Source organism: Mauremys reevesii, linkage group 2 (assembly GCF_016161935.1).
Source record: "Mauremys reevesii isolate NIE-2019 linkage group 2, ASM1616193v1, whole genome shotgun sequence".
Lineage (NCBI taxonomy): Eukaryota > Metazoa > Chordata > Testudines > Geoemydidae > Mauremys > Mauremys reevesii.
Window position 1 is genome coordinate 102,189,061 of NC_052624.1, and position 26,120 is coordinate 102,215,180.

Genomic DNA, 26,120 nt, shown 5'->3' on the forward strand with positions numbered 1-26,120 from the left:
AGTTAGCTGCCCTTACTTTTATAACGTCTTTCCTCACTCCTCACCCTTCTCAATGCCATCGGCATTTCTGATAGGGAATCGTGTTTAGGGTGATATTTTTCACTGATTCAGCCTGTGTGTTTTCTCTTACAGACAACCCTACTCTCATCAGCAACCTTCTCTGTGCTTTTACAAGCTGTAAGGATGGCCTAACAAGGCATTTCCTCCTTTCTGCCATTGAAGGAATCAATTTGGTTCATGAGCAGTATCAGGTGTGATGGAGTTCTAATCCTGCCAACATCCTTTTGTCATGCTTTAAATGTCACACTGGAAAATTACTCCATAACTATTTTGCTTCTTTTTTTCCCTACTACCTGAAAAATCAATCACTATGCTTGTGTATAATCAGAGTTTTTAAGGGATGTTTTTATGCCACACTTGATAGTGATACTCAGAGGGAATCACATAATATATGCTGACAAGTGTTGAAAGCCATAAACAGAATAACTTGATTGCCATTGGGTACCAAACAGCAATTGGTATTTTTCTTGCTTTATATTCCAGTATTGCAGGTGCTTTCACAGCACTAAAAATTTACAAGGACAAGGGTAAAATCCAAACAAAATACAAATCAATCCCCCAACCAGAAGCATCTGAGCTAAAATAATATCCAGAGTACATATTAACTGTTCTCGCCAAGAGGGATTGATCTATGTATCTACAACAGTTCTGAAGTTTGGCAAAAGTCATAATAGAAGACCAACAATGTAGCATTTAGAGCCCCGTTCTGTGCTCAGTCTTGGTCCACTGAAGTCAATGAGAATTTTGCCATTGACTTCAGCCAGAGGAGAACCAAATCATCAGAGTCCACCAAAATATTAAATTTACTTTTTTACTAGAAAGTTCTCCTTTCCTCACTTTTGTCTCTCTGCTCTGATATTTTGCACTCAGAGCTCTTGTTGATGTAAGTGGGAGTTCTGAGTAGGTAAGGAGAGTAGACAGCTTTGAGAGCCATCTAGCAAATCTGAGCCCTGGTCTACACTGTGGGGTGGGTGGGTGGGAAATCAATCTAAGTTACGTAACTTCAGCTACGTGAATAACGTAGCTGAAGTTGACGTACTTAGATCAACTTACCATTGTGTCTTCACCGTGGTGAGTCGACTGCTGCCGCTCCCCCGTCAACTCCATCTGCTCCTCTCGCGGCGGTGGAGTACAGGAGTCGACGGGAGAGGGCTTGGGGGTCAATTAATCAGGTCTAGACTAGACACGATAAATCGATCCCCACTGAATCGATCGCTGCCCACCGATCCGGCAGATAGTGTAGACCAGTGGTTCTCAAAGCCGGTCCGTGGCTTGTTTAGGGAAATACCCTGGCGGGCTGGGCCGGTTTGTTTACCTGCTGCGTCCGCAGGTTCGGCTGATCATGGCTCCCACTGGCCGCGATTCACCTCTCCAGGCCAATGGGGGCCCACGGGAAGCGGCACAGGCCGAGGGATGTGCTGGCCGCCCTTCCCACAGCCCCCATTGGCCTGGAGCAGTGAACAGCAGCCAGTAGGAGCCGCAATTGGCTGAACCTGCAGATGTGGCACGTAAACAAACCAGTTTGGCCTGCCAGGGGCTTTCCCTGAACAAGTGGAGGACCGGCTTTGAGAACCACTGGTGTAGACATACTCTGAGAGCAGAATTTTGCTCAGAGACCATGTATCTCTTGATTTTTCTTTCTCTCTCCATCTCTATAACATCGTTCACCCACCTACACAAAGCGCACGTACAAAAGGCCAAAAAGAAATATCCTGGCTTGACAGAGAATAGTTAGATAAAGGGATAAACAGAGAGAACAGTACAAACGTCATGATGCAAGGGGGGGCACATGTCTGCAGGTGTTTAATAAATCATTGCTATCTATCTCCATTTTGATTTGTGTTTATTTTTAAACAAAGTTAATCAGAAAGTACACAACATTTAACTGTTTAGGCCTGTTCTTTCAAGCAAATAAATACACAGCACATAAATTTAACTATGAATACCATCTTTTGCAGGATATTGAAACAATGTGGTCAGTTTCCAATGAAGGGGACTGTGGGAACCTTTTATATGTAAACAGAAAGATGTCCAGTACCTTGGAGAGGTTCCAGAGCGCATTAGAAAATATCACCTACAGCACCTGTGAATGTCAACTCACCTTAGAGAACATCCAGAAACACCTGCAAATGTAAAGCCTTTACTTTTCACTGCCATGTTGTTCTGCTGTGCATTATTTTTGTTAGTCATAGTGATATAGTTTCATACATATTCATAAAAAGTTTGCACAATTACAGTATAACCTCTGCTCACCTAATATTTGGTTGACAATCTAAGGTCCTGGTTAATTGGAGATTGGTCAGATATCCGAACAGCAATATGTACCACTGATCCATGATGATCAAAATCCCTGTTTATCACAACATGCTGGAAGTTTTCAAACAAAAAAAAGGTTATTGTGTAGTCATTAGTGGTATCAACAATACTGCAACAATAATTACTGACTTGACTCCTAACTGTCTTTTCTTTTACCTCTATCCTAGACAGTTCAAATAAGCATCCACATTTTTTGGGTTCTTCGCTAACCCCAGTTTTCCAAGGCCTGATCCTATGACGTGCTGAGCATCTTTTGCAATGTGCTAAATATTCAGGTCAATTCAAGTTGAGAGTGCACAAAAACTCACAGGCATGCTTGGCACCTCACAGTATTGAGCACTAAGTCATCTTAGATTGCTTTCTGTCCCTTATATAGTACTGCTATGCAGCCACCTGAGAGAGTAGCAAATATTGTTGTTAACTAAAGGGTAAATGAAATGCTACTGGAAACCTTGGAGATTCTTTAAAATGGTTGCCTATAGAAGGGTAACACTTATTACGTACTTTACTGTACTATCAGTTTCCATCCAGTAGACCACATTTTCAAAATGTACCTGAAAGACATAAGTCCATTAGTGCCATTAAGAAGAGTCTGTGGCCATAAGTTGCTGTCTCTCTGGACCATTGACTCATGCCGCCTATTTTTTTAGTCCGTTTACTGAAAGTCATGGAGGTGAGAAACTGCTAGAACAGTGCTTTTTCATCTGGTTTATTTTCAGACAACTTAATAATGTAGAATCTCATGAATCATTTCCTCTCATAACTCACCCATGGGAAACAGTGTGATTATCTCTGCCCAGGCAGTGTGTGTGCATAGTAGGAAGGCTCGCTGACCCACTCTCCATCTATAACAGCTCACATGTACAAGCACCAGGACTAATTTGGCCCTTAGAATTTACCTTTTGCTTAATTAATGTTACTTCAGTACTCCATGATAAGTCCTATACTTAGTAAGCTTAACATGTGGTAAAGCGAACTAGTTGGAAATGGCTGCTTGTAAAACTAGTGTTGTCGTTTCAGGTTGGCTGGAAACCTACAGGCACCTTTGTCAGGAAATCCAGTAATAGCTTTTGTCAGTAACTTCAGTTTGCCAAATGGTGAGTACGTGGTTTCTTTACAGGAGCAAACATAAACTACAATGCTGTTTTGGAGATCACTATGGTACATTTGTTCACAAGGTGCGAGAGAAAACATAACAAAGTAAAAAGAATGCTGCTTCAGGACAGTACCAAGGTGACATTGTATTGGTGTCTTATGAATAATTTGGGGTCTGTTCCTCCTCACTATCACCGTGACCCACCTGTTGCCACTGGGCCAAGGTCAGTATAGTTTCTATGGAAACTAGGCTGCCAAGGGCTGCCCCGATCACATGCTCTTGGAATCATTCTGAAAGGGGAGATCCAAACTGCAGAGCGAGAAGCCAGATTAAGTGATTGAAAACTGCCTTTGGTAATTTAAGGTGCCTTCTTCCCAAACCAGTTGTGGGGAATGGCTTATGCTCCAATGCAGTAAACCTCCGGCCCCCCCTCTCTGCCTGTGAATCAGGAATCCCTCCAGTCCCTTAGGATTGGTAGGAAAGAGAATAGAATGCCTTGGAAACAGCACTCTGCCCTTTCATGCCCCCTCAGCATAGATCTGTGAGGAAATGGAGGGCTGCCTGGTGACCCCTAATTAAAGCAGTGTGGTGGGAAATCAACAATCCATGTTTTCCTGCATTGCAGATGTGAAAATCAAAGACTGCGTGCAGAATGTTCCTGAGCTGGCACGAGAACTTCGTTCTTTAGTCAACATTTCTGAAGAGACTATCGACACCCTCTTGGAAGCCAATTTCTCACAGTCCAAGGTACGAGGCGAGAAGTGGGATGCTAAATTAACATGTTGACCTATAAAAATGCTTTCCAGCCTCTTTTAGCTGGTGTAGAAATGAACAATACTTGTTAGGTATGTGGGCCTCCTATGTTTTCATTTGCTATTTTTTATATGGAAGATAGTTTTCATTTGTGAAATTCAAAATAAAGCATTAAGAGCCCAATGAGAAAACCCTGTGATATTAGCAACCAAACCCCTGAGGCACTGCAAAGTCTTCTGGAAACTTCCAAGGTTTCACCTTCTTGGATAGTTAACTTCCTATTCTCTCCTACAAAGGGCAAAAAGTTTCAGTTTTTACTTGATGGGATGGGGACAGGACAGGGACACATTCTGCTACTCTGAAATCTGTAAATAGGCACAGCTCCATTGGGTTAAGTGAAGTTTCACCCTTTCTTAGCTACAAAAACCTGTCCTTTTACCACCAGGAAATTCTGGAGAGCCATAAACTCCATGGGGAAATTGTACTGCACCCCCCCCATAGCTCTCAGGTTTGTAGTGAGGAGAGTAGATCACTCTCTTGTGCTCCCTTGATGTACTACTCTCCTCAAGTGCTCCCTTGATGTGCTATTCCCCCAAGAGCTTTGATGTCATTATCTCTGTGTCCCATGACTATGACCGATTCCCTCTCTGAAGCTTGTGGCAATCCCAAGGCTGTGGCTACACTTAGCACTTCAAAGCGCTGCCGCGGTAGCGCTGCCGCGGCAGCGCTTTGGAGCGCTAAGTGTAGTCAAAGCACCAGCGCTGGGAGAGAGCTCTCCCAGCGCTGTCCGAACTCCACCTCCCTGTGGGGAATAACGGACAGCGCTGGGAGCCGCGCTCCCAGCGCTGGGGCTTTGACCACACTGGCGCTTTGCAGCGCCGCAATTTGCAGCGCTGGAGAGGGTGTGTTTTCACAAATTCACAAATTTGTAAGTGTAGCATTAACTCTCCTTTGTCCAGTCTGAATCATAACGGGGGAAGATAACTAGAGGTGTCCTTTCCTCTGTGTGTGTGTGTGTGTGTTGGAAATGAATTGATATTTTGGTACTTGACTGAAACTGATCAGATCAATCAAGCAGCCACTGGATGTCACTGATGCTCCACAATCAGAGGAAGCTGCAGGTTTTGTCCATAGAAAGCTTGACTACTAGAATGACAGTTCTCAGTTTGAATTCTTTCACACAATAAGCTTAACTTTAATTATAGATGGCTTCTGTTCTTCTGTTCCTTTGTCAATGTTAATAATTGCCATTTATTTTACATGTATAGTACATTGAAATAGTAAATATAATTATAGATATTATATATTCAACAGTAAAATATCTTTAACAGTAACATTTTAATATAATATAAACTAAATTTAAAAGAATAGTTAAAATGAGCCATTTTTCCTCTTGAAACTTTTGTTGAAATGACACATTTCCCACAATATATTATAATTTCAACAAAACAGCATTTTTCATCAATGATTTTTCAACCAGCTATACTTTGGGATCTGATTACTGAGGGGCCACCTCCCTCCAAGTGTCCCTGTGTGACACTACCATTGATACAATCAACAGAGATGCTCCAGGGACAGTTCCTTCCTTGTGAACAAGGAGTTTCATGCTCTGTGTTCAGCAAAGGCCTGTGGACCCTGGAACTCCTGTTCCTTCTCAGTCTCTCACATCTCTGGATTTGTTGTTCCTCTGAACTCGCTACAAGAGCTATCTTTTCTCCTTTACATTAGAGGAGGAGGGTGTCTGAGAGGTTTGAAGATGTGTCTGGGCTGGCAGGATTTGTGGTTGATCTATATTTGTGGAGGGATGAGTCATCTTCCCTGTACTACTGGATGGTACTATTCACTACTAAATTAAAGAAATGCACTTGTTTTTATTGTTTTCTTGTACTATCCTCATGTTGCTGTATTTGTCTGTTCATATGATGTGTATTTTCTAAATATTTGTGTAAGCTCTCTCGGTCTTTGTGTACCTACACTGAATCGTAAACCCAGGTCTGTGGGTCCTGGGCTTATGCACTTGTTTCGAAGCCCAAGCTTGAGTGTCCACACTGCATTGTAAACCTGGGTTTACAGTTGCTGGACCTTGGTCTCAGCCATCCTAATGCATCCTTACTGCACTATGCAGACCGCATGACTCAGGTCTGCTGCCTGAGCCTGCATCTGCATTGCAAAATGACAGGGCTTGGACCCAGGGGAATCCCCTGTCCCAAACAGGATCCTAGGACCCGAGTCCTAAGTGCTTGCTGACCTGAGTCACAGATTTGTGTGTGAGCAGAAGAGGGACTTGGGCTCCAGCCTGAATCAAAACCCAGGCTTAGTGTGCTATGTAGACATGCATTACATAAACATAATGGTCAGACTGAGTCAGACCAATGGCCCATCTAGCCCAGTATCCTGTCTTCCAACAGTGGCCAGTGCCATATGCTTCAGAGAGAGTGAACAGAGCAGAGCAATTATGGAGTGGTCCAGTTCCAGCTTCTGGCAGTTGGAGGGTTTGGGGTATGCAGAGTATGGGGTTGTGTCCCTGACCATCTTGGCTAATAGCCATTGATGGACCAATCATGAACTTATCCAATTCTCTTTCGAATCCAGCCTTCACAACATCCCATTGCAGCAAGTTCCACAGGTTGACTGTGTGCTGAATGAAGAAGCACTTCCTTATCTTTGTTTTAACTTGCTGCCTATTAATTTCATCAGGTGATTCCTAGTTCTTGTAATATATGAAGGGGTAAATAACACTTCCCTATTCACTTTCTTAATACCATTCATGATTTTTTAGAGCTCTATCATTTCCCCCCTTAGTCATCTCTTTTGTAAGTTGAACAGTCCCAATCTTTCTAATCTTTCTTCATATGGAAGCTGTTCCATACCCCTCACTATTTTCGTTGTCTTTCTCCACAACTTTTTTAATTCTAATATAGCTCTTTTTTGAGACGGGGCAACTAGAACGGTATGCAGTATTCAAGGTGTGAGTGAACCATGGATTTATATAGTAGCAGTATGGTATTTTCTGTTTTATTATCTATCGCTTTCCTAATGATTCCTAAGATTCTGTTAGATTTCTTGATGGCCAGGGCACATTGAGTGGATGTTTTCAGAGAACTCACCAAAATGACTCCAAGATCTTTCATGTGTGGTACCAGCTAATTTAAATCCCTTCATTTTGCATACAGAGTTGGGATTATTTTTTCCAATGTGCATTATTTTGCACTTATCAACATTGAATTTTATCTGCCATTTTGTCTCCCAGTTACCCAGGTTAGTAAGATCCCTTTGTAACTCTTCATAGTCAGCTTTGGACTTAATAATCCCGAGTAATTTTGTGTTGATACATCAATCCCTGTTGTGGTTTTTAGGTGCTTCCACACAAAAAAAAGTATATATTTATGATTTTTTTTCTATGAATTTTCAGTGTTGTAAGTGTGCCTGCCCAGATCAAGGAGTGGTGCCTGTTAACTGAATGATGAATATCTTTAGAAATGAAAATAAATAGTATTGAGAAATGCATTTTATCTGTTTAAACATCCATATACTGTAGTATAAAGTGCAAGCATGTCATCTTAACAAATAAGTCACTCTGTCTTCCAGTTCTATTGGCAGCTATTATAAGTACAGTTATTTATGTTATGAGACACATATTTACAGTGTATTCTTATTAAAAAAATGATACATTTCAGGCAGGATACTTTTTAATCCATGTACTTTACAACAGTTTCTCTACAGTGCCCTTGCAGTAGCTTTAGCTGGAAGATGTGACAAGGAAATGCTTAGTCTCTTGCTGACACTTCCTGAAAATGACAAAACTTCTCTGGCAGTGAAGGAACTTTGTTCTCTCCCAGCGCTGGACTTTTATACCATGATTGTACTGATTACCCAGAACCTGAACTTGCGTAATATCATTTACAAGGTAAAAGGAGCAAGTACTTACTTCCTGAACTTTTTGGAGCTAGATGGATAAGTAACCCAATTACTGATCATAGTTCTGCCCCATATATTTTGTTATCCTAGATGTTTATCCCAGTAGAACCCAAACACTGCCCTTCATGAAGTTCCTGCACCCTCACTTAGCATTGTGGAACCAGTAGATCTGCAGCAGGATGTACTCCTGTATGTTAAGTGCCTGCTCCAGATTTCACTGAAGTCAATGGGAGTTCATTCAGACCCTGAGGATGGATCCTGCCCTGCTGTTTGTGGGAGTGGGGAAAGAAGATTTAGGGAGCTCCCTATGGTTTTTTCTCTCATTTTTCACACCAATGCAAAAGAGGGTGGTAGGACTGAGATCTCAGGCTGGGTTTTCTCCCTAGTTTCATAGGCAACTCTGCTTCTGTGGCTCCTTATGAAGGGTTTGGGTTTAAACACAGAAATGGAAATCAGGGAACCCCAAATTCTAATCCTGGACATGGTTCATAAGAGTTTAAGAATGGGGGTAAAGAACAGCTTGTTCTATTAATACTATGGAGTTAGTGTGGATATGCAAGTTTACCTGCTTGGAGGTTAGCCAAGATATCAGATCAAATACCCCCAATTATTGCAAAACATGTCATGGAACTGTTAGATACCCAAGGGATCCAGAACTTGGTCTTTATCTCACTCAAAAGACAGCTCTATAATTAGCACTGCACCATCTAACAAAGTGTTCAGGCAACAGATTGGAGCTGATTTGTGGCTCAGGCTTGCTTGTTTAGCACTGACAAATAGAAGTTCCCAAACTGTGTTCTGATGGTTCTTGGAGAGCTGGCTGGTCAGACTGTTCTAACTCCTGTTGGTAAATGGATGAAGCTAAGAATGCATAAATCCTTTGCTAGTATTAGTCTTCTATGTGAGCAATCGCTGTAGCTGCCACAGGAGTGTGGTTTGATTATGTTCTGTCTCCTGAATCGCCAATAAAATTGTCAGCTAAATGCTAATAACAGAAACTTTGGAGATCCTTTAGGAGGCTATAAAAACACACTCAATTTTCAGATCTTTGGCTGAGTCTGTAGTGCTGGAAGTTAGAATTAGTCCTCTTTTGACTTGTAAATTGAGCAAATCTCATGTGGCATCGTTTGAGAGAGAATAAATATGTAAACCCCGATACTACTTTTACCAAGTCACTTATCTAAGGCCACAGTGCACATGTAAGTATTTTATTGGCTTTGCTAGGCTTTGGAGCTTTATATTTTCCAAAGCCTCTGTTTTAGAAGTAAAAATGTTCTCTATGTTATGGAATTTGTAACAGTAACTAAGTGCATGGGCTGAATATAATCATTCTGGGGTGGGTTACACAAATACAGAGCCTCCACCTTCAATGCATAACAGCACTGGGACAACTTTTTGTGCTGTACAAATACTGTGACTAAAAAGATAAGTGAACACATCAAATTCTTTTTCGCACCAAACTCTGTGATTGAGGACAATGGGACCCAGAATCATCTGGGAGCAGTAAGATTGTACCATGGTCCAAATTTTCAAAAGCATCTAAGTCACTTAAAAGTCTAAGTTTTATGGGGACATAGGCTCCAATGGGACTTAAGTTCCTAAGGGAATGTCTCACAGTGAACCCGTGAGCTCGGGTTGACAAGACTCCGTCTTGTGAGGCTCATGCTAGTGCACCAAAAATAGTTGAGTAGATGTGGCTCAGGCTAGAACTTGAGGTCTGAAGTCAAGGGAAGGTGGTGGGCTTCAGGATCTGAGCTGCAACTGAAAAGTGCTGTCTGCACAGCTGTTTTTAGCACAGCAGTGTGAGCCTGAGTCAGTTGACCCGAGCGTGGAGGGTCACTGCTGTGGTTTGTGTAGACATACCCAAAATGACTTGGGTGCTTTTGAAAATTTTTACTCCATATGCCTTTGATGTTACAATAGCTCATCTTTTCAAGATCAGAATAGCATGGGTTGTGGTCTAATATCTGCAACAGATGGTTCTCATGTGTAAGGATCATGTTAGTTCAGAGACAGACTACGGGGTGACAATGTTTACTTGCACTTGCAGAGGAAACTGAGCTGGATACTTTTTTTTGCTGCTTTTGAGAGCTATGCCACAACCCAGCGGCAGCTCACTGTGGCACTCTGCCTCTTTAAGGCTGGGACTTCTGGGCTTGGAATCTTTTTGTTCCCCCTCACTCCAATCTGGCTTGTGGACTGAGACCTGGGATAATGAATGTGGCAAAAATGTCTGGGTCGCAGGCTTCCTTCCTTGCCTTCTCTTTTCTTAACATTTTCCTTTCTCGCTCTCCTTTCCTGGTTCCTAGGCTGCTTGCTAATTTCCACTAGCTTGTTTCCTGACTAATGCATTGCCTGTGTACAAAAGAAGAATAAAATTATCTCAACCTGTAAGTCTCTCTTCTTGTAGTAGAGAATCTGCAAGTCCAGAAAACTCCTCGCATTGGGTCTGTCCACATGGTTGCTGTGTTTATCACATCAGTTAGCTTAACTTTATTCCACTCCCTACCTCTTAATGTCCATGTTAACAGAATTTTAAACTTCTAAATCATTTGAGTGGCTACCACAGGACCAGCTCATGTGATTTTAATGGGTGTTAAGAGGAGATGGGTTCAGCTGAATGAATATAACTCAATTGAAAAAAGCAAATTTTTGCCCATGTAGACTGGGCCTTTGGGGATTACTGATGAAGTTAGGAAGTTTGAGGCTTGTATGTGGTTGGAAAATTATAGTGTTGCCATTGTACACAGCTTTCTGCATTATGAAGGGGGACCAAGCATTTGCTGCTGAAATTGAGTTGCCTCTGTGACTACCTTTGTGCGTGGTTAACCAGGAACAAGTCTGGATTTATTGTTTTGAGATGACAGTTATGAACAAAATTATCCTATATTGGGGGGGATATTGGTGGCTAGTGTGCGTGCATTCTACTCCTTTGTGGTAGCTGATCACCAGAATGAGAAAAGACCAAACCTATTTCTGCTAGTTGAAGGGTATTTACTTGAGCTCAAAATGAGAGAAACATTTGTTTTTGAAGCCAGAAGTCCTTGTTTCTGATGCCACACATGTATAAACTGATGACTATGACAACAGATTTGTAATAAACAGACCAGTCTCCTGAAAACGCCAGACTGAAGTGTTCCTTGAATATATACATAACTAAGATGAGGAGAGGAGCTTTGAATCGCTTCTTGAAAAATAGGCCAACCTGAACAAAACAGTGACTCTCCTAATGGCTCTTTCACTGAGCCTTGTTGATTTTAATAAATTCCTAGTACAGAGCTGCATTGTTCACTTGACTGTTTCCATCAACTACTCCTCATTTGTTTATGGGACTTTTTCTGACTTAATTGGCTAATTGTTTTGATTGAATAAAACATGTTCCAGAATGTTTGTTATTTAAAGAACATACGCAAAAGAGGATGAAATCCAAAAAGCTGATAAACGTACAGACCGTAGATTTCCATAATAGAAAATGCACTAGTAACATATGGGTGGAGGAAGGAAATAGGGAATGTAAAACAGTGGAAAACCACAATTTTTATTGTCTCCCTTGAACAGCTAACCTTATTAAAACAATTTTGCATTAACATAACATCAGAGTGACCTATACAAACATATCTCCCTCACACACATACTAAGATCTTGGTTGGTAAAAGCAGAAGACAAATTGCATTTAGATCCAAGTAGGAGATGAAATATATAAAACTGAGTGTTCTGGCTGTGAGACAATAATTATGAGGAAAGTGAAGGGAGGACGGGGAAGAACGTGCAGACTAGGAAATAGCAATTCAACAGGACTTTATAACCTACTGAATTGGCATCTCAGCTAAGTGAATAGGATGTGATTTTTTTTTAAAATGTTAAACTTCTGTAATAAATTCACTGTGAAATCTTGGCCCCGTTGAGGTCAATGAGAGTTCTGCCATTGGCATCAAAGGGGACTAGAGTTTCACCTATGGAATCAGCCCTGAGTAGGAAAGGAGAGACAGAGCTGTGTATCTAGACAGCAGAAACATGTTCTGTCTAAATAAAGTGAGATAAGGTGGGCAAGGTAATGTCTTTTTATTGGACCAAATTCTGTTGGCGAGGGAGACATACAACAATTACAAAAAGTGTTCTATTGTTAGAATCCCTTAAGTTTAAAATTGAAATATACAAAGTTCAGGGTCCTTAGAAAATTCTGAGGAGACTGTGGTCTCTTTCATCATCAGTACCCATTCCTGCCACAACCAGTGTGAGGGCACAGAGAGAGCATTTGGGGGTAAAAGTGTTTGCTGGATCTTTTTAAAGCAGTGCGAGAGAGGCTGAGGAATTTATAATCTCAATATTGTATGAATAGGATGGATTTTATATTAATTGAGTCTCATGCTTTTCTCTTCTTCAAGATCATGATACCCTCTGAGGTCAACAAGTTACTGAATGCCTTGTTGGAAGTGGTCACTAGCATCAGCTCCCTTTTAAAAAAAGGCCAACATGTCCTTGAAAATCTTCCCATGTTCCTCCAAGCATTCAAGAGTGGTGATCTGCTTGACATCTCGGCATTTCAACAGGTATGTGTGTGATCTTTCATCCATTAGCTGTATTTATAGTGCAAGTATAATCACTTTTTTTTAGAGGACTTCATTAAGGTCAGGTACTAAATAATGAGGAGGAATGTTGGGCAAAATCATAATGTATCCCATAGACTGCTGGGTGGTATTGTATAATTGGTGAGTTGAGCCTGTTGTACTCAGGTCTTGGTACATTTGATGGTCTTTTTCATCACCAGTATCCATTCCTGTCACAGCCCAAAATTTTCCTGGTGATCTAAATACTGCCAGCTCTTCTTGTTACCTAATTGAGATCACAACCTAAACCGAGGCTGTTTATTAATAATAACATCTATTCTGTGTGTCATGGAGATAATGGGGCACACACTACTAATGTTTATTTTATTTTTTAATTAAAAAGCCATTCCTTTAGCCCTGGTCTTGCATGGTTTCTCCATCTGCTACTTCGTTATAATGAAAATGTTCACCTATTGTAAATCACATAACTTGTTTCTCCAAATGTACTGTATGGGCAATTGATAGATCCATAGTGTTGGGTCCTTGATTTTACCCAGTGACTAGTAACTGTGGCCTTGGTAGGAAGGAGGGTCTTGTGGTTAAGGCTCTCAACTCAGGACTACGGGTTTCAGTTCTTAGCTCTGCCATGTGTTTTCTTTGTGACCTTGACTATGACCCTTGAATCCCTCTCTACCTCAATTTCCTATCTGTAAGGTGAGAATGATGATACATTCCAAACAGAGTGAGGAAGTAAGCTCTTTGTGGCAAGGACTCTGACCATGTGTATGTACAATGGCTAGTACAATGTTGGAGCTATTATAAAATAAATAATGCATCATAATAAGGGACTCCCCTGTCTAAGGACCAGATTCTGCTACCCTTTCTCCCACTGAGTAATACCTTATTGCAACAGGTTGTCTTATAAATTTTGGTGGCACTACTTTCTGGAGTAAGGTGTTACTGAGAGTACAGATGACAGCACATGGCCTTAAAATTGCAAACTTTTAAAATGCCTCACTGGTAGGTAATGCATGCCTGCTTGTTACTACAGTATAATAGTCAACTCAAATCCCACTTAGAGGACAATATCCTTAGCTGATGTAAATCAGCATTGCTCCACTTACTTCAGTAGTGGTATGAGCTTTTCCCATAAGGCTCTAATTTGTATGACAAAGTTAAAAAGTTGAAACATTACTTAGACAGGCTTGCCTGTTTGTCCTTTAAAGCTTTTCTTTTATTCAGAGCGTCCCTGGCTGTTTTATAGGTTTGGTTCTTCTAATGCTCTGCTTTCCAATGAGGCATTTGTCTATATATCTAACCTGATGACCTTCCACTCTTTTTGGGCTGGCTCCTCAGCTGGTATAAGTCATTGTAGCTCTATTGAAGTAAATGGGACTAAACTGATTTACATCAACTCATCTGATTTACAGCAGGTTCAAGGCCTTCTCAACTGTGAATACAATATTATTTATTGGGCTTACCCCCCCAAAGTTGACGATTCAATAGTTAATCTTTGAAAAATCTTATTTGATAAGACTCTGCAGAGAGAAGAATGCAACAGAAGAGGGGGCCACCTCATCACAGTTTTGCTCTCTCATTTGCTGCTGCTTATATCATCCCGGACTGCAGCCCATCTCACCCTGAAGTTTTGTGTCTTTTCATATCTTCCAATTTCCTGATTACTTGTTCTAGCACAATCTTTATATTTTGCAGGGTTTTTTTTTTAAACGTTTCCCCTGGGAAATTTATGTCTGTATCTGCCATCGAGCCTCCCTCTAAACACCCAGGCAAAAAAAGAATCATTTAATTGTTTTAGCAATTCAATGTCTACCTCTTTTGTCAATAAATTACCCATGTGATTTCTCAAAGGCCCTTCTATCTACATTACTGACCTTTTGTTCCTTTATGTACCAGGAAAAAAGTTATTTATCTTAATCTTCCATTCATTCTCAGGCTTTGTAGGCTCTGCTACTTTATAGCATAAGCCCTTTTACCCTTGATTATTTTGTTCACTTCTCAGCTCATCCACATTGGCCGAGTTTGTAGCCTCTGGTAATGGCAGATATAACCCTGGGGCATATCCTGAGACACTTTCCATTTCTCCTTCGTTGCCTTCCTGCTGGATTTTTACTATAGTGTTTGTAATACTGAGCTGCTTTCTGTTCTAAAGTGCACTGGGGGAATATTTTGTAATGGATAATTTATCTGAGAAAAATCGCTTTTTTGTTGGTGAACTGATCATGATTTTTGCAAGTTTATTTGCAGATTAAAATCATTCACTGAATCATTTCTGTATGTCACACAAACAGTTTGTTCTGAGCATTCAGGATTTTAAATGCAAAGTATTTTGATTGGGTCCTCAGGTGATTAAATGTTTAGTATGTTTCTGTTCCCTGATTGGGTGAGCTTAGAAACAAGATTCCAATGCAGAGGGTCATGATATGAATTCCTAATTCTTCGCCTTTGTTTATTCTGCAATACATAAAATTCTCTTTCAGCGAATGTTCATGCCAGCAAATTCTTTTGAGCTCTATGGATGAAAGTGCTATATAAGAGCTAGTGAGTAGTAAGTTTTTAACTAGTACTCATTATACTTCCTGTAGATGAGTGAACATGCTTTTTTCACTTTGTTGATTCACACATTTAATTTAAAAAGTTTTGAAAGGTACAGCCTCCAAGCTGACCATAACCTATTACATTTTTAAAGTGAAGTTCTGCTTTGAAGATTGACTTTGTAAAAATGATATAATCATGTTTCACACTTACTGTGTCCCAGTGATTTCAATATTAAACATGTTCAGTTTATCAGATTAAATATTTTTTTTCCCAACTGCTAGTCTTGCAAACTCAACCTGAGATCTGAAAATCCAGATACCCATGTCAGAAAGAACCTATCTTCAATAGTGATAAATTTCAGGCAGGCCAAATGCTTGTTTTAGTTACACCTTTGCAGCCTGACTGTCATCCAATTATGTCCTCAGTTCCAATTATGCAACCATATAGCCTTCAGTGGGATTGCATAATTGTGAGCACATAGTTTGAAAACTGCAATTGCACAGGTGGGCTGCTATTGGAACTTGGTTAACAACACAGTTGAAGTGCATAAGCAGTCAGATCAGTCTCCCAGAACAGCATCTGTTCTACAGGACTGATGACAATAAAAATCTATCTTTCTTGAAGAAAGAGAGATGATTTGATTCAAAATATCCATTATACATATACACCAGGAGCAGATCGAATAAGAACATACCATTTTATACAATCATTTTCCAAAGTACAACTGCATTTTAATATTTTGAACAAAGTACAACTGTTTCTTTGTAGCAGGCCTGTTTTCACGGCAGACATTCGCTTCATGTAAAAAAATACTTATTTTTGTTGTTGTTGCTATCTTTATAATGTGTGACAGTAGAGTAATGCATTCAATCCCACTTCTGTTTTTGTTGAGGAAAGCAGAGTGTCTGAAAAATGACAAGGTAATCCAGAGGTCTGCAATCTGATGGTCCTGATATTTCCATTCTTTTTCTGCCCAGTCAAGCCATGAAAATATGACATTTTTGAAAGGTTAAAGTAGTATGTTATACTGCCATCTTTCACAGAGTATTCTGGCCATTAAAGTGGCGATATCTTTCCCTGACAAAGGTGGACATGAGAACAGAAGAGAGCACAACATGCATCCATTCTTGTAGACAATCTGAAAACTGTCATTTTGTTGACCTCCTTGGATGCAGTAATGGGGAAGAACATCTGAAATACTACTGCAGCTGTGAAAGTTATGACTGGATCATTCAGGGTAACTGTTGTAATTGGGATTCCATTCCTTAGTAATTGTTGTTCTAGTTCCTACAGGGTGGGAAATCTAGAAGTTCCATTGGTGGATCCCTTCAGTCTTTAATCAGGGCAGTCTGTAAAGAAGAATCCTCTTTCTTCAGCAACACCAACATGTTCATTGACATGCCCAAGATCACTGAGCTCTTGGAAGATGATATGGCAAAATACAGCATTCCCGAAGACTCAAGTAAGAGAAACATCAATCACAAGTTCCATATATACATACTCACATTCAGAGTTTGCCATGCATTCTAAACCTTTTCCTCTTAAATAGAAATGTTGATCTATTAACTGGCATTTCAGCTAGCTGACATTGCAATCCTGAACACAAGGAATGATTGATGAAAGGTTTTATTACACAGAAATGATTATGGAGACAAGTGACAAGCAATTCAAGTTATTTTGTATTCTTGCATATAATAACAATAAATATGACTCCCCTGTCTCAGACAGGTCATATATATTGGAAGTTTATTAAATGTTCAAAATTAAATACATTATTAGATACAAGGTTGCAAATTTATACTTATATACTTTTATTTTGTGAACTTGGTGTTATGGTGTTTTATGATAAAATCCTTAAGCTTCTGAATGCAACCAGGGAAGAATACCTTTTGTCTTTTCTTGTAGTTGAATTGTTGACTACCATTAGAGTTAATGTTCCAAGTTGTCTGCACCCTGCTATTATTCTTATATCGTGTGCGTGAGACTGCTTTCTAGATCTATCACACACCAATGACTCATTAAAATTAATTTCGGTGGTCTTCCAGGAAAGGAATTGTGACTCAGAGAGGCATGATTCCATTGTTGCTTCTTGAGGGAAGGGTGGCGGTGATGCAGAAAATATCTGCTTCTGGCTGTATGACTAGCAGATTGCAACATCTTGTCTGGGCTCAGCTGACCAAGCTGGCACACTGAACGTGGAGCTAGAGCTCTTCCCGAGCCCTGCCACCTACACAGGCAGGGAGTACCAGTCACATAGTCTCTGCTTGTCCTTCTCCTACTAGTAGTGGAGTTGCAGAGATGCTGCAAAGGGATTGTGTATGGGTCCTTACCCACCCTGCCCACTTCCTCCCGCCTTATAAATCTCAGTGGCCCTGGCTTCCAGTCCTGTGTGCTCACTACTGAACTTGCTTTATGGTCTTATAGTCCCACAACTGGACAACACTTTCATAGAAGTCCTAGTCTAAAGATTAGCTACAGTGCGCCATATGCTCATCATACGATCACTCTGGCCTGGCCAGCTTGGAGCCCTTGTTAATTTTTCTCCAGTTACAAAACTTGTTTAGGGGGGACTACTTTCTTAAAGGGAGATTGTGGAGGAATGATCTGGATAAAGGACTGGGTTCTAGAAACTCCATGGTTACAATCCTGGCTCTGACACTCACTCCTTGGTTTTGACATTTCTAATTCAGTTCCCCTTTGTAAAATGTAAATAATAATACTCGTCTCCCTCATAGAGGTGGTGTAACTAGAGCTGGGTGAAATTTTTGTTAAATTTTTTTGGCAGGTACTGAAACTATTTGTGAATTCAGGTCAAATACAGCAAATAGTTTCAGCTGAAAAACCTTGCATTTCTTGGGAAATGTTGAAATGATTTGTTTTGACAAATCAACATTTCAAAATGATTTTTTGTTGCTTTGGGGAGAAAAACCAAAAACTTAGTTTTGGTCAGAATGATTTTTTAGAATTTTTTTGGTTTGTCAGCAAACTAAAAAAATCAATTACTTGCTCAGCGCTACTAGTGACATTACTTAATGTTTCTATAGTAAAGTACACTGAAGATGAAAATTACTATGACATATTACTAAATATTTCTAAATCTACTAGTAACAAAAAATACCCAAAGTAAACTAAGCGTAGAAATTTAGACCTGATCCTGCAAAAAGGAGTTCCTTGATTTCAATGGGGACCCTGTCCACATGTTGCTGCTTGCAGCATCAGGACCACAGCTTGCAATGAGGTTAAGGATACATATCCATCTTAACATGCTTGACTACCAAATTTTGCCTGGGTTAGGGGAATGGATTTTTCAGCTAAGCAGCTGAAATATAGATAGATTAAAAAATGAATTAAACATCATACAGTTAAGTTACACATTTGCATCTATCTGCAGCTTTCTGAAATAAGCTATGCTACCTTTCTTGATGAAGAGGCCTGTAAACATTTCACTGTCACCCAAAAGCTGTCTTGTCAAATAGAAAAGACAGTCTTCATTGAATGGCCTAAGGAAGTTCAGAAAGTAAGAAGGTGTATAGCTGCTGATTAGAACTATGCTTGCCTTCTCTTAAGTATGGAAATAATTATCAGACTATTATAAATCCCTCATTGGTCTATAATTGGTGATGTTATTCTCTTATACTTTAAAGAACTTTTGATCTGTATGAGAATTTATAGCAGTGACTCTTCCCTCTGCATTTATTTTATGTGTGTTTTGCCTGTGTACTTGGACTCCAGAACTGTAATACACCAATACAACTTTTAGGACAGGTGCAGTTTATCCAGTGTTTTCACTAAGACCTGGTCTGCACTACGCAATTAAGTTGCTGAATAAATCATCCACTTGCACCATCTTACAACAACCTGATTAAGTCAGTGTACACAATACAGCCTTCCTCCCGCCAATGTAAGTGCTCTTCTACACCAACATAGTAACTCCACCTCCATGAGAGGTGTAGGGCTTATGTCAGTGTAGTTAGGGTGACACAATGTCTGTAGACACTGCATTATTTATATTGGCTGTTGGCTGTCTTGTCAATTTCATGGCTCCATGTGTTCCTGGTAAGGACGCATACCACTGACAGAAGGAGGGTAGTGTGTAATTACTGCAGTGGCTGTAAGTTGACATAACATAGGTTAACGTAGGGCTGTAGTGTAGACATGCCCTAAGATTCTGATCTCTTTGGGACCTGATTGTTCTCAGCTTAAGTGGGAGTTGTGGATCCCTAGCTCCTCGCAGGTTCAAGCACTTGGTGAATGAACTACATCTCTCCAAAGAGCTGTAGTAATGGTTCAGTGAGAATTGAGGATTTTCAGCACCTTATAGAGGCCAAGCCCTAAGTTAAAGTCATAGGCATTATGTTGCTGAATAAAGCATCCACTTGCACCATCTCTTAAATATGGTCTCTTTCTCTTTTTTTCCACAGCTCCATTTTGCTTGCAGCTTTACCAGGAAATTTTACAGTCACCTAATGGGGCTTTGGTGTGGACCTTCCTGAAGCCCCTGTTACATGGGAAGATACTATACACCCCCAACAACGAAAAGTTTAACATGGTTATACAAAAGGTGAGTAGGTAAGGAAATGAATAAATCAAATGTCTGTACTTATATGGATGGTAGAAACAATGGGAAGTGTTTTCTTTAAGAAAACTGGCAGGGTTATTTTCCCCCAGATGTTCATCCTGCTCCCACTGCACATACAAAATAACACTAGCATTTGTGTTTCAATTTACTCCATTTACTTCAGTGAGTTTGCATCAGTGTCAATGAGGAGAACTGGGCCCTAAGTTTTGCAGTCCCTGTTCAAGTGAGCCAGGAAAACCATGTTAAAAGTGCTATAATGAGCCCTTCTGTGTCAGAGTGCAGGGGCTCTACGGAAGTCCTCGGTGAGTAAGGGTTAACTTCTGCTCCACTTCCCCCTCCTTTTGCACAGGTGCTCACAGGAAAGGCTGCATGAAGGGCCATCTGTTAGTTGTGTATTTGTACAGTGAAATGATACACGTTAGAACTTCTCGTTAACTTCACAATACTCCTTTGTGAATCAAAAATAAGACATTGGTGGTTTCTTAGTTTACAATTAAAATGAAGAACTTAGTTTGAGTGACAGGCTATATCCCTTGGTCTGCTGAGTTGAATATAATTCATTTTAAAACTTTAGGCTGATTTTTAAAAAAGATGCTCTTTTGATTTTTACAGAGGTGAACTCTAAGTGGTGATAAAACTCTGTGTGCAAAATTGCATTCTGCATTTCAGTGACACCAAGAATAATGCGTTGTAGAGATTTCCACGTTATTTTGCCAATTAGTATGCCACAGCCACTATCTTAATAGGATCCATGATAAGACAGATAAATCTTTCAGCACATGTTGAATCCTATTCTAGATCTTAAGTGAAACGAAGTCTACTCAGTAACAGCACTGAGATTTCCAAGTTATTTTAAATGAGACAATTTTACTTTGGTTTTTTTTTTCATCTTCTGAAACTACACAGATTCTATTAGATATTATAGCCCAATAAATCTATTAACATGCTTGGAGCTCAGACAGTTCCATCAGCTCATTTAAGCTGTCTTATAAAAATAAATGCTAGACTCACCAAATTATCAATGATAAATTATCTGTTTATTTGTAAACATGGATCTAGCAGGTAGGTCCCTCCATCAAATCCATCTTTACTCTTTCTGTTGCACAGTCTTATTAATTATCATACCCTATGGAAATTAAGGCAAACTAAATTATTATCAACCAATATCCTGAATATTGGTATTGAGTCCAAACCTGCACCCTTTACTTAGGCAAAACTGCCATTGAAGTAGAGGTGCAAGTTTTCCCCTAACATGGACTGCAGGATCATACCCATTCAACTACTATTCCCCGGGAGTAGCGAGGTACATGCTACAAAGAAGGGTGGCATTCAAATCTGTTTGCATTTCCGGATAATTTTCATGTTTTTGTTTCATAAAGTGGAATATCTCATCTCAAGATTACTGAAAACCATTCTTACAATAAGTCATTAAATTTGCTTTCTACCTACGATAAATAAACAATCCTGAGGTCTAAATCAATATCGACCAGTCAAGTTCACACACACAATAAATGACTGCATGCTGATTGACATCAGCTAAGTTCAATAAAAATTTTTGTTCAATTCTGAGCCAATCAGAAAGCATGCATCTCTGATTCTTGATTGGCTCATCAGAAGCAATGTGTTTTTCTTGCCATATTCTTGCATCTCCATTTAGGATGATAGTTTCAAGAAAGAGATGTTATATTGAAGAAGTTTATAGTCATTGAAAGTTGTTTTTTTTTCTGATTTTTTCCGATTAAAACAGAATGTATGTAACAATACATTAAAACAATTCAGAAGTAAAAGTAAGAAAACGAGTCTGACAAACTCATCCTGGTTTTGGATTCCTGCCACTTTGCTCACCAATCCTTCATATGAAAGGCAAAGCCTTTCTTTATAAATATCAAGGCTTCATAACAAGATAAAGAGGTTCTTATTCTACAACTTTAATCAGGTTGTCTCATGAAGTTTAGCTTTGAAAAAAAACCCATTTGTTTCAACTCCCTTCATAATGAAAAAATATATTACAATGAAATGTTTTAACAGGCTGACAAATAACCTCAAAAGGATGTTTCTAGCTTTATCTTATTCACAAAACTAGGAGGTTTATAAAAGGATGAGTCTGAAGGCAATACCAGAGAGGACTTTTGGTGGCATTCAAGTCTCCAACCTTAGCCAAAGGTGCTGTCCAGCACACGTCGCGTTCTCAGCCTCCTGCAGTCCTGGGATGGAGTGTGCTAAGTGTAGATGGGATTTGTCAGGGAGCTGTGAAGCTCTAGCAAGGCTTTACCGAGCTTGTGCAAACTGTTTTGTTTCAAAGGGATTTAACTTGGCAACATTTTCCAGGGACAGTAAAAGGCACAACCCGGACACAAAGTCCAGCCCCTGTCCAATTTCATGTCCTTGCTCCAAGGCACGTGGAGGCCGTTGAGCTTTTTAAAGAAAAGGTTAACATTTTTTTTAACACAGAGAAAATTTTGCCCAACCTTTTTCTAAGAAATAGCTGAACCATTTTGGCTGATGTTTTCCAAAAAAAAATCAGCCCCAGGCAGGCACTTGACATACAAAATTTCAGCCTAAGTGATTAAAGTTCGGCAAAGTTATATGGACCTTTAAACAATGCCTTATAATGGGAATTATCAGGCAGCATTAATAATAGCTGCATTATATGTGGGGCTGGTAGCGCTGCCTGTCTTCATTCTTCAAATACATCTGCTGACCACTGAGGAGACTCTCCACTGAACTCTTCCTTCACAGTTTTCCAGGTCTTAAAGGCACAGTAACCACACACCAGCCATGCAGTTCTTAACGGACTATACACTTTCTCTGTTAGTTTTTAAGTAGAAAATGGTGAACTGGGACTTAAAAATTTAGAATATGCCCAAACTTTAACCCTTATTTTATTCTGAATTGAACCTGAACCTTCAGGGTTGATTAAGCTACGTATGTCCCAGTGATAGGCATCCCTCTCTACTCACTTTCCTACTTGTAATGAAGCCCTTGTTGTCTCTACCAGGAGATCTTATTCCCAGATGGGCCACCAGCATCCCCTCTCTAAAGCCTTAACATTGCCAGAGGGAAATGTAGTTGGCTGCCAGTGGCCATCCTAGCACCTGCTGCACAGTTGGTTTGGGGAATGGGTCACCAGTGACCTTTTCCATGTTTTTTTGCTGGTTAGGCATGTATCTCCTATAGATACACTTCCAGACTTTGTCTGAATGTAACTTTGTAGAAGGCACTTAAATGCTGTGGGACTGTGCCAAAGTTCTGCACTTTTGACAGGAAGTATTAGAATAAATCTACCCCCAATTCTAATTTGCAGCTCAGAGCAGAAGCCCTGTTTGCTGGGGAATGCTGTGCATGGCTACCTACCGCCCTCATTAGAGCATAATGAAGCGGTCTGATTCCTAAAAACAGCTATGACGGCTACAATATTAACTTAAGCAAAATTGATATCACAGCATTCTCTAACCTTGAGCTGTAGATTTTCTTAATCTGTTAGGCAAGGGAAAATAAGACAGATGTTTAAAGATAGTTGAGAGGAAACATAGTCTAGTGATTAAGTACGGCAGTGGGACACAAGATTTGGCCCCACAGCAGTGATTTCAGACAGAATATGTTCTTTCAGTTGTTTTTATTTTCCAATCTGTTTATGTTAACCTTTATTTCCTTATTATTTAATCAGGCTTGTTAGCTTGACCAAAATACTATACTTAAGGTACTTTGAAATACTAGTGATTTTCCCTAATGAGAAATTGTGCATAAACATTTGATAGATGTAGTGCAGATACAGGAATATTCTGAAAGTCGCGTTAATCAGATGTATTATCCATTGCCAGTGTTTGCATGTTATATGTAAATATCTGTTTGGGGTTTTTTTTAACAGAACCAATGGAAGTTTAATTGCCAAAACCAAATATGAACAAACACTTACATGTGGGTAAGGGTGGGGCAGGGAAAGGGGCATAATTTTATTGGCTTGGAATAAATCCTAATGTTCAATAGCCATCAGAGATGGTGGGGCGGTATATTTTACTAGAAAAAATGATGCTACAGACCCTGGTGTCTCACCCCTCCCCCACCCCCGCCAAAAAAAATGGCAGTGTAAATTTTAATCAGGTTTAAATTATCTTTCAGAAGTGTTATCTCTAATAATACTGATCCTTTTCATTTTGGCATTTGTTCAAGAATCAGCTTGCAACTCAGAAGGTCTCTCTCCACACATGCGCGCGCGCGCGCACACACACACATAACCCATTTCTAATAATCCCTTTGTATAATCTACCTTTATCATGATAATAATTATCCCTTGTAAGCATTAGGACAGAAATGGCCATAGAATGTAATACTTCAAATAATACTTATCTGTATTTCCAGAATGAGCTTAAAGCAGTAGCTTAGTGAAGAGCTTATCATAGTTCAATCAAATCTGGAGAAATAATTATTTTACAGATGTATGTATATTGATATAACATTAAGACTTTGATCAGTGGTGTACTCATATATTATAACTCATATCAATTTCCTGTATCTGTTTTGCTATTTGCAATCACATAATCATCAAATTCAGCTTTGCTCTCTCTGTTAGTATCAGGCTCTATGAATTGTTCATCTGTTATTCCCTAAAACACATTAATACCTCAGTTGTCACAAAAAATCATTTCTTGAACCTATTATTTAAACAACTTTTAGAGGTGGTCAAAAAATTTTCATTAGGTAATTTTCTAAGGGAAAGTGCAATTTAGTGAAAATTAAAACATTTCGCACCAACATGTACATTTAGATGACATTTTGTCAGGAAAAAGTCCAAATGAATTGTTTAACTTTCTCATTTTGTTTCAATGCTGTAATGCTTCATTTAAATAATATTAGTATGCTTCATTTTGACTTAAATATTTAATTTAAATATTACATTTAATATTATACCAATTCAACATTACTGAAACAGGGTTTCTGAATAATTTTTCGGGGAATTTCAATGCTAAAATTCTTTCCTAGTTTGTGATTAATTTGCTCATCTTATCAGGTCCCTTCTTTGGTATCCCCAAGTGACATTGGTACATGAATTCAAACCCAGCTGCAGACACCCTGAGTGATAGTGGAACACACTGAACCTTTTTGTTGACTGGGTCATGTGCAAAGCTCAGTCCAGTCACTCCTAGATCTGACTAAATGGGAAAAGTTAATTGATTTGCTGATCCTTTTGTGAATAAAATCACTGAGATTGAGTCATTGTGATTGTGAAGTCATGTTATTCATGACTCATTTGTATTTGGAGAAACCATCCATGTTTGTGAAAACTGAATATTTATCAGTTTTTACCACCGATTTTCTAAAAATTCATACTAGAATGTGCATTATTCACTCTTCTGTCATTCAGAGCCCATGCTTGGGTGAGGGCAGAAGGAAAGGAATTGACTGCTCCCCCTTACAGTCAAATGAGAAGATCCCTAAGTCTGCTTTCTTCCTTACTGGACCTTGCTAGATCTCCCTGACTCAATCAGCACCAAAATTGTCCTCGGGGTTGTAGGAGCTGTATGTTGCATCCAGATATTCCACTTCTTCCTCCCAGATAGGTGGTGATGTGATTGAGAAAGAGGCTTTAATTTGAACCTCTTTTATTTTTTGACTGGCTCTCTCACTAAAGCGTTTTGTGGTACCTTCTATGAAAGGCACTATATAAAATAAATTGTATATTATTACTCTTCATGTGGGAAACATGAACACAGCAGGAAGCCTTTTCTTTGATCTGTTAGTCATTGAATAACAAAAAAAAATCATTTTTGATTTCTTTTGAAGATAAAAGGAAACACAATGCATTTACTTCTGACAATTAAAGTTGACATTCACAGGAGTTTCAGGAGATCTGAACCACCCTAGTTGCTCCTGTTTCCACAGGAATTACTGTGTGCAGTTTTCATTTCACTTGGCTTCATTTCTCCCTTTAGGCTAATCACACATTTGGTTTTGTGGACAACCTGAAGATTTATTCTGAGGCATGGCTGAGGATGTCTGGGGTTTTTGAGAGCAGTGAAAACTTCCTCATGGTCAATCAGCTCCAGGTTGGTGAATTGTGGATGACTTCCTACTTTCCAATACTAGCCACAGAGACAAATAATTGAAGAATTAAAGTAGCCTGTAAAGAAGTGGTAATTCTAGAAATACTAGATCACTATAGGAAATGGAATTCTGGATCAGCCTTTACAAAGGTCCTGGCTCTGAGGTGTAGGAATTACCAGAAATTCTGCAGAATAGTGGTGATGGTACAGTCAGCACAGACATGAGTTTTTCTTATGAGTGGCACTTGAAGACA

General features: G+C 39.6%; 1 protein-coding gene across 1 annotated transcript in view; it reads left to right on the forward strand.

The window, feature by feature from the left end:
• The window catches only part of ABCA13 (ATP binding cassette subfamily A member 13), a 285,211-nt gene that overhangs the window by 79,253 nt on the left and 179,838 nt on the right, over positions 1 to 26,120 (forward strand). Inside the window, exons 20-28 of the mRNA XM_039526065.1 lie at positions 133 to 251; positions 2,019 to 2,191; positions 3,397 to 3,473; positions 4,098 to 4,219; positions 7,938 to 8,132; positions 12,529 to 12,693; positions 16,531 to 16,708; positions 19,668 to 19,807; positions 25,756 to 25,869. Of these exons, the coding sequence (XP_039381999.1) occupies positions 133 to 251; positions 2,019 to 2,191; positions 3,397 to 3,473; positions 4,098 to 4,219; positions 7,938 to 8,132; positions 12,529 to 12,693; positions 16,531 to 16,708; positions 19,668 to 19,807; positions 25,756 to 25,869 (1,283 nt within the window). The remainder of the gene's footprint in view (positions 1 to 132; positions 252 to 2,018; positions 2,192 to 3,396; positions 3,474 to 4,097; positions 4,220 to 7,937; positions 8,133 to 12,528; positions 12,694 to 16,530; positions 16,709 to 19,667; positions 19,808 to 25,755; positions 25,870 to 26,120) is intronic.